A 6,932-nucleotide genomic window follows, 5' to 3' on the forward strand; every position below is an offset into this window, starting at 1 on the left:
ACACTGACACTACAGCTTGAATATTTTCAGCTCCACCCAGGCGGCTGGGAATGGCCATAAATCCAACAAGTGTCACTGGAGATGGGCACAAGTGCACCCCTCTTGTACTGGTGACCTGTGCCAGCCACAAAGGGGTGGTTGTAATGAAATAAAAGCATTAATTTCTCATAAAAGTTGGAATAAAACGATTCTTCCTCACCCTACTGACCTCCTGGGGCTACTCAGAGCATTCACTGCTTCGGGTTGAGAGCAAAGCTGAAGATTGTGAATTAAATTTCACCAGAGGAGCAGGAACAGAGTTCAGCTGGAAAAGCTGTGCCAAGCCTAGGAGGCAAAACCTTCCCTTGAGGTGCCAGGAAGGGCTTTGGACTGGGCAGCTCCACTGGGAAGAGGCTCCTGGGGAGGTTGTGCAGAGCCCAGCTCTCCTTGGCAAGGCTGGGAGGATCCTGCTGGAAATTCAGCTGTGCTCTGGAACTGGGAATAAACACAGAGCCTCAGGCTCGTGCTCTCCTGGCCTGCCCTTTCCACATTACAATATCCACCAGGTCCTGGCAGCTCCAAGTGGATGCTCGCTGGATGTGCTCTGACATCAGCCACAAAACATTGTAAGGAACATTTTCTGCCAGGGAAAAACAAAAGAAACTCGTACAGTTATTCCACTCCCGTGTTTCAAACCTCCAGAACGCTCTCAAAGCATTCAGAGTGCACACGTCCATGGCAGAGCTGGAATTTCCTCCCAGCTGTCACTGTCAGGCTGTGACAGGGAAAAATGTGGCTGGGGAGGATGGCGTGAATGAGCTGCTCAGGGCTTGGCTGTGGTGGTGAGGAAATTCTTCCCAAGGGTCGGGTATTTCACACATGGAGTCATGGAATGGTTTGGGTTGGAAGGGACAGAGGATCAGCCAGTCCCACCCCTGCCATGGGTGCTGCCCCAGGTTGCTCCAACCTGGCCTTGGACACTTCCAGGGATCCAGGGACAGCCACAGCTTCTCTGGGTAACCTCCAGCACCCTCTCAGGGAAGGATTTCTTCCCTACATTTAACTTAAATTTCCCCTCTATCAGTTGGAACCCGTGTTGAATGTAACTCTTATTCCCAGCTGACATCTCCCAGCTCCACCCTGGCAATTGAGACCTGGAGTGCTTGCAATTTCCAGGTCACAAATCCAAAACAGATCCTGAGGAAGGTCCTTTCCCACTCCTTTCCTTGCCCTTGCTGTGTGTCCTGTCCCTGTAAAGGCTCTGCTCTCCCTCCTTGCAGACAGCCCTTCGGCTCCAGTAAATGTCACAGTCAAACATCTGAAAGCCAACTCGGCCGTGGTCACTTGGGATGTCCTGGAAGACGAAGTTGTCATTGGATTTGCAATTTCCCAACAGGTACCGTGCCTAGAATTACCCACTTCAGCCTTGTCCATCTCCCCCCAGGTGCCCTTGGTTCCTAAATCCTCTTGCTGGAGTTTAAGCCCATTCCTTGTGCTCCTGTCCCTTGTGGTCCTGGAGGGGATTTGGCTCCCCCATCCCCTGCAGAGAGGGGAAGGATCCTGATGGTTCCTCCACATCCACGTGGCGGGCAGGGCAGGAATCAGTGGCCTTAGGTGACAACAAATGCACGTGGAGGAGCCTCTCCACCACTCTGTGCTCTCCTCTCTCGGCTTCCAGAAGAAGGACGTGCGGATGCTGCGCTTCATCCAGGAGGTGAACACCACCACCCGCTCCTGTGCCCTCTGGGACCTAGAGGAGGACACTGAGTACATTGTGCATGTCCAGGCCATCAGCATCCAAGGCCAGAGCCCTGCCAGTGAGCCAGTCCTCTTCAAGACCCCCAGGGAAGCTGAGAAACTAGCCTCTAAAAATAAAGGCAAGTGTGGGTGAGTTCCTACGTGGCCCCTGGGACGCAGGGCTCTGCAGAGAGGAACCAGGATCCTGTGTGCTGAGAGGAGCTGGGAGAATAAATAGGTGATAAAGAGATAAACTCTGTGAGATAAACACTCGGGGGGCTGAGTGTCCTCTCAGGATGTGCTGAGGGGGCACAAGGAGCCAGGGAGGTGCTGCTGGAGGTGGCTGCTCCTTCTCCCATCTCAGATGAGATTTAACAAAGTGAGGAGGAGGAGGAGGTTTGCAGCTCTGTGTCCTGCTCCCTACTAGTGGAGAATGCCAGGGGGAATTCCTGGCCAGCCTGTGAACTCCTGTGGAATCCCACTATGCTCACAGGGCACTTGTGGGTTCACAGCACCTCCTGGGCTTGGTTTTCAGGGAAAAAAATAAAAATACCCAGAGGCTCCCACTTTTCTTAAATTTTCACTATTTCTGCCAAATCACAGAGGGCTGAGCTTGGAAGGGACCTCACCCAGGCAGGGTCAAGCAGAGCAGGTTGTCCAGGATCACATCCAGCTGGGTTTTCAATATCTCCAGGGAGAAAATCAGGCATTTCCTCACTGGCAACTCCTTCACTTGTTCCTCTTTAGCCAAACCAGGCTGTTGAGGGTTTTCTGTCAGCAAGAATCCTGCTCCAAGGAGGGCCTGGCAGTGCAGGGCTGTGGGGACACCCAGGTCCCCCCTGCCTGCTGAGGGCCCAGCCTGTTCCAGGGCTTTTGGCCGTGCTTCTGAGGATGTGAGTCCTTGACTCTCTTCATTAAACTGATTTGGAGGCTGTAAATTCCTGAACTGCTGTTTATCTGGAAGCACTAAGAGGAGCACTGCTCCTTTCCTGGGGGCCTGAACTGTAATCTCCTTAATGCTTTGAAGCCAAGGAGGTGAATTACGCCCTGCAAAAAGGCTCTGCTCCTTTCTGAATCCCAGAGCTCTGCTGGAAAATATCCTGCCAGGCTCTCCACACTCCTGGGCTGGAGCTGCTGGAGCATGCCAGGCTTTGTGACAGGCGCAGATGGCACTAACAGGGACAGGGACAGCAGAGAGAGCAGCCATGGGGACAGAAAACACTGCCCTGTCCCACTGCTCCTTCCTGGCCCTGTCTCCTCAGGGTGCCACAGGATAAATCCTGGAATCCCAGCCTGGTTTGGGTTGGAAGGGACATAAAACTCATCCTGTGCCACTCCCTGCCATGGGCAGGGACATTTCCACTATCCCAAGGTGCTCCAAGCTGGCCTTGGACACTTCCAGGGATGGAGCAGCCACAGCTTCTCTGGGAAATCCATTCCAGCCCCTCTCACAGGGGAGAATTCCTTCCTAAATCCCAATGCAAGGAGTGTCAGGACTGCCTGGGGTCAGGAGCTCTCCTAAGCCAGGCTCTGAGCCGGGCTTTGTGTCTCACGGTGTCTCTTTGCCCTCGTGCAGATGAGGTGACGATGAAGGAGATGGCGAAGAAAAACCAACAGCTGCGAGCCGGGGAAGTTCTCATCATTGTTGTCGTGTTGTTCATGTGGGCAGGTCAGTCCCAGCTCCCTGTCAAATTCAATATCCACAGGATATCCTCAGGAATGTCTGGCTGCACCTGGAACCATGGAAGAAACCCTTCCTCCCACAAAAATCAGAGTTCTCAGCTGTAAGGGCACATCAAGTTGGGTTTTGCAGCTCGAGTTGGGTCCACCAGGAAGCAGAAAATGGATTTGATGGAAGCAATTCCCTATGGATAATCCTGTAATCTCATTTTTTTCCAGACTGCCTTGATTATGATGCCCTCAGCCACAGAATCATGGAATGGTTTGGGTTGGAAGGGACATAAAGATCATTTTGTTCCACCCAACCTTCCACCAGAGCAGGTTGCTCCAAGTTCTGTCCTGGAACATTTCCAGGGATCCAAATTCCAACAGAATATGCCTTGAGTCCTTCAGATATTACAGGTTCCAGTAATTTTCTGGATATTATAAGACTCCAATGCTCAGGCAAAATAGAGATTTAAATTCTTACTCTCCACACTCACTATTTATATTTATATTTATATTTATATTTATATTTATATTTATATTTATATTCATATTCATATTCATATTCATATTCATATTCATATTCATATTCATATTCATATTCATATATTTGTGTTTATGCTTTTGTATTTATATTTCTATTTGGTTAGCTTATATTTATATCTAAATTTTCCACAGAAATTTCCCCATCACAGAAAGGGATGCAGGAGTCCAGGTGACACTGAATCAGACCCATGTATAATAATTTTGTTCCCCCTCAATTTGCATCACTAGAAACTGGACAGCAATTATTCCTAAAGCAAACAATCACAAGAAAATGGAAACTAATTTAGAAGAATTCCAGAACCTCTAGGCCATTGTGTTTTCATAATTTATGCCATGTTTTAGTTGTGCACATCCCAATTTCAATGCCCTGCCAGGGAAAATAATCATGAATAATTACATGGGGTGACTGAACAACTGATTCATCTCCCGCTGTAGAATAATCTGAGACTCGGATCAGCTGGGAACAAAGAATTTGCTAATCCCACAATTTCCCTTCCAGACAAATTACTTACATTTCAAAAGCAAAAGGGGTGTGGGGACAATCTCTCTACATCAAATGGGTTCTTTAAAAAGTCTCAATACACAAAAACCTCCTTCCAGCTTTTCACCTGTCCGGTATGGCAATATTTGGGAAAATCCAAATGGAACCAGTCCGTGCCCAGGGCTTTGGACTGAGCCAAGCCCCAGCTCTCGTGTTTCTGGAATTTTTCATGGCATTTTCCTTCTTTGTGTGTCAGTTTTACCCAGGGAAATCACACAAGGAGTGGCTATGGCAGATGTTAACGCCTTTTCTCCTGGAATCAGCCACTTACCCACGTTCCCAAAGAATGAATTTGGGCCACTGTGTTTATCAGTAAAGCCTGGGGGCAACTGCCACACTGGTTTTATAGAGCAGGATGCTGGAAGATTTAAATATATTTGGCTATTAAGGAAGATGTTTTTCAAGGAGGGAAAAGCAGCATCTGCCTGGATCCACTTCACCTACGTGTCTGGAATGTGCAGGCAGAGAGGTTATTTGGTGGAAACATCACATAAAAGCTTCTCAGACAGACATTTGCAGTCATCTTCCGTGCCGCGGCTGCCCCTGCTTCCCTCTCCACGTGCCTGGGGCTGCGGGGGAAGGAAATTTCCACTCGCAGCTTGTGCTGGTGCCCATTTGCAGGTGCTGGAAGGTTCAGAACCTCTCCTCTGCCAGCTCCAGCTCCGGAGGACAGGGAGCAGAGGATGGAGCAGAGGACAAGGAGGAGAGGACAAGGAATAGAGGACAGGGAGGAGAGGACAGGGAGGAGAGGACAGGGAGGAGAGGATGGAGCAGAGGACAAGGAGCAGAGAACAAGGAGGAGAGGACAAGGAACAGAGGACAGGGAGCAGAGGACAGAGAACAGAGGACAGGGAGCAGAGGACAAGGAATAGAGGACAGGGAGCAGAGGACGGGAAACAGGACAAGGAATAAAGGACAGGGAGCAGACGACAAGGAGCAGAGGACAAGGAATAGAGGACACATTTTCACCAGGCAGAAATTCCAGGAGCTCAAGTGCTCGCTGAACCACAGGGTTGGTGTTGGTCGAGGTCCAAATGCAGAGCTTAAAACACTTCATAACAGAGAGGCTGGAATCTAATTAATCTTCTGTCGTCCTGTCTAACTAGTTTAGCGTGGAATTAAGGGAAGGGAAAAGCCAGAGGGCAGCCTGGCCGTGGTCTGGGAGGAACCGGGAATGCTGCCGAGGCTGGCCAGAGGGATCTGTGATCTCTGCGGGCTGCTGAGCTGCTGGGTGTAATGGTGATGCTCTCTCCCGGCAGGGGTGATCGCCCTGTTCTGCAGACAGTACGATATCATCAAAGACAACGAGCCCAACAACAGCAAGGAGAAAGCCAAGAGCGCCTCGGAGAACAGCACACCCGAGCACCAGGGCGGGGGCCTCCTGCGGAGCAAGGTGAGTGCTCGATTTGTGCTAAATCAGCCCAAAAAAAGCTCTGCTCAAAATCCTCCCCCCGAAGGGAACACCCTCCACACCCACGGCTCTGCTGATCGGGACGGCAGCGCTTCGCTCCCACCTCCAGCATCCTGCGTGGCCGCCAGAAATCAGATTTCAAGCCACGTTTCTGGATGATCTGAGCATCTCTGGAGATAAAAAATGAGTTCCTCGGGTCCTCCCACAGCAGCACGTGGCAAAGAGGACACTGCTTCTGTAATTAACTGGAGAGTTAATCAGCAGGAGCAAGGATGGTAACGCACGCGATGTCGAAGTGTAAATAGGTCAAGCCTTTAATTTATCCCAACTTATTTCAATTAATGTAACTTCCTCGTGTTTCTGTTCACATACCCACCACATTTATTCCATATTTTAAATAGTTCACTGATTTATGATGGTTCAGAAGCAGTGACAAGCCTAAAACCTCAACTCTGACCCTTTTTCATCACCATGAAGGTGTGGGAAGGAGAATTTTCACAAAACACAACCTGCAGACTGCACTGAGCTCTGATGTGATTTCTCCCTTCTACACATCCGTTTTTTCCTTTGTTTCCTCTCCTAGTTTCCAAAAAACAAGCCCTCAGTGAATATCATTGAAGCATGACAGCCTGACACCTGAGAGATGGACTCCATGCCTCACTCTCACTCTGCCTCTGAGCCGTGATGACTGGGGAGGTGAAACATTGTCGGAGCGATTTGCAAAACAAGACCTCGTGATTGTCACTCGCTGGCATCCACCTCCTCATCCGTGTTTCTGCAAAACATCTGGCCAGGAAGGGAAATCCTGCAAAAAAAAAAACAAAAAAACAAAACCAAACCCTGACATCCAAACAAAAAAGATGGAGAAGAATCAGTGATGCTGGAATGATCTGTGAATCAGATTGGAGCAACATCTCCCACGCTCACACTCCATCTTCTGGGACAGTCTTCCTGGTTTTTGGGAATGCACAAGGTTCTGTTGTGTCTTTCTCACTGTCACTCCATCCCTGGCAGTACTCCCAGGCATCAGGCACATCCCTGCCTGAGCAGGAA

General features: G+C 49.7%; 1 protein-coding gene across 3 annotated transcripts; it reads left to right on the forward strand.

Moving 5' to 3' along the window:
* The first annotated feature begins 1,260 nt into the window (after positions 1-1,260).
* On the forward strand, positions 1,261-6,926 carry FNDC5 (fibronectin type III domain containing 5). Of its 3 annotated transcripts, XM_031062080.1 has the most exons (6): positions 1,262-1,375; positions 1,658-1,856; positions 3,293-3,385; positions 5,728-5,861; positions 6,463-6,558; positions 6,647-6,926. In XM_031062080.1, exons 2-5 carry the CDS (start codon positions 1,673-1,675, stop codon positions 6,502-6,504), a joined length of 453 nt encoding a protein of 150 aa, XP_030917940.1. In that variant the 5' UTR covers positions 1,262-1,375; positions 1,658-1,672; the 3' UTR covers positions 6,505-6,558; positions 6,647-6,926. The 3 variants fall into 3 exon arrangements, with proteins under 3 accessions (XP_030917942.1, XP_030917940.1, XP_030917941.1); XM_031062081.1 differs by having other exon boundaries at positions 3,293-3,370; positions 5,740-5,861; positions 6,463-6,926; XM_031062082.1 differs by lacking the exons at positions 6,463-6,558; positions 6,647-6,926 and having other exon boundaries at positions 1,261-1,375; positions 5,728-6,106.
* The last annotated feature ends 6 nt before the right edge of the window (positions 6,927-6,932 follow it).

This window comes from Geospiza fortis, unplaced genomic scaffold (assembly GCF_000277835.1).
Source record: "Geospiza fortis unplaced genomic scaffold, GeoFor_1.0 scaffold432, whole genome shotgun sequence".
NCBI lineage: Eukaryota > Metazoa > Chordata > Aves > Passeriformes > Thraupidae > Geospiza > Geospiza fortis.

Bases quoted from the DNA above. Each gene is read 5' to 3' on its own strand.
- FNDC5 (XM_031062082.1), top strand. From the start codon at position 1,673: ATGCTGCGCTTCATCCAGGAGGTGAACACCACCACCCGCTCCTGTGCC. The intron at 1,857-3,292 runs GCAAGTGTGGGT...GCCCTCGTGCAG, and splicing joins ACTAGCCTCTAAAAATAAAG to ATGAGGTGACGATGAAGGAG. The intron at 3,386-5,727 runs GTCAGTCCCAGC...CTCTCCCGGCAG, and splicing joins CGTGTTGTTCATGTGGGCAG to GGGTGATCGCCCTGTTCTGC.